At 33.4% G+C, this 1,424-nt stretch overlaps 1 protein-coding gene across 1 annotated transcript; it reads left to right on the top strand.

Annotated features, from left to right (window-relative positions):
- Window positions 1–549: 549 nt before the first annotated feature.
- On the top strand, window positions 550–1,002 carry FOMMEDRAFT_74049 (uncharacterized protein; the record flags this gene model as incomplete). Its single annotated transcript, XM_007262127.1, has 1 exon — window positions 550–1,002. A coding segment is annotated over one exon (453 nt), but the record flags the coding sequence as incomplete, so codon positions are not given.
- Between the last annotated feature and the right edge of the window lie 422 nt (window positions 1,003–1,424).

The raw sequence follows: 1,424 nt of genomic DNA, 5'->3' as shown, positions 1-1,424 counted from the left end.
ATGCCTATATTACTAACAATACTACAGCCCTTTGTACCTACTAGCCAACTTACAGAAGAACAGATGTAAGTGATTAGAGAATTGTAATCAGGATTCCTATAGCTGGAAGAATGGAAGCTTGTAGAGAACCTATTAATACTATAGTCAGAAGTGTTTGTATAGACAGAAGAGGAGTGAGGAACATTAGACCTTACATATTTTGATCCTATTTGAATTCTGACTGTAGAGTATGTACTATGGGTAAAGAAAAGTATTCTGATTGTATACAGAATTGAGAAGAGGGTGATTGAGTTGTTGAAGGCAAAGTTGTGTAACAGAGTGATAGAACTGTTGAATTCCTCATATTAATTGTGATGGTTTTGCATCACAAAGAAAGACAGAGTATCCTTGTGATTTATTATTAATTTATAGAGGTTAAACACAGTTACAATAAAGGACACAGCTGTTCTACTGAACATGGAACTAATTGTGGAAAGCTGTAGAGGTTGTGTATACTATATACAACTCAATTTACATATTGTGCTTAATTAGAGGAGTTTGGATGAGTAGTCTAGAGATCTGACAATGTTCCAGACACCTTTAGGGACATTTTGCTTGACAGTGTTACTAATAGGTTATACTAACTCAGTACAGATTCTGTATAATGACTTGGTGTTTATTCTTTGTAACAAGATTCTAGATATTACAAACCTATACACAGACAACATTCTAGTAATTAGACCCTACTTAAGATATGAGAAAGCAGACAGAACAGAGGAAATGCTTCCTGAGAATGAGGGAATACAGAAGTTTGTATACAAGCATCTAATGAATGTATCCACAATATTTGTTAGGCATAAGCTAACATATTTAGGGAGAGAGGCTGAAGAATCACAAATACAGAAGGTTAGGGATTGGCTGCCTTGTAAGAGTGTTACAGAAGTGAGGGGATTTCTCAGAACAGTAGGAGTACTTTGTGTTTTTATTCAAAATTATACAAAGTTAGCACAACTACTCAATTGACTCACACAAAAGAACTTGATATTTAATTAGAATGACAAAGTACAGAAATCTATAAACACACGTAAGGAAGCAGTTTTACATTACTCTGTATTAACACTAATTGACTATGAGTCAGAGTATCTAGTAGTCTTGACAGTAGATTTGTCTATCATTAGAGTAGGATAGTATATTAGTTAGGAGCACCTGGATTACAAACAGAGAATAAATTGATTTGGATTGATTAACTGGAACACAATGTAAGTACAATATTTGTAAGCAAAAATAGAGCTGTTCAGACTTTATTACACACTTTACACATTGTATATATATCTTATAAGTGTCAGGAAATTAATTGTAGAAATGAATGCTTTATACATAAAAGGAATGATTAATAAGCCTGACCTGCAGCCTAATGCTACAATTAATTGCTAGATAGCTAGTAT

This window comes from Fomitiporia mediterranea (genome assembly GCF_000271605.1).
Source record: "Fomitiporia mediterranea MF3/22 unplaced genomic scaffold FOMMEscaffold_1, whole genome shotgun sequence".
In the NCBI taxonomy this organism is placed as follows: domain Eukaryota; kingdom Fungi; phylum Basidiomycota; class Agaricomycetes; order Hymenochaetales; family Hymenochaetaceae; genus Fomitiporia; species Fomitiporia mediterranea.
The sequence above is the reverse complement of the archived record's forward strand: the minus strand, read 5'-3'. Positions and strand labels throughout refer to the sequence as shown.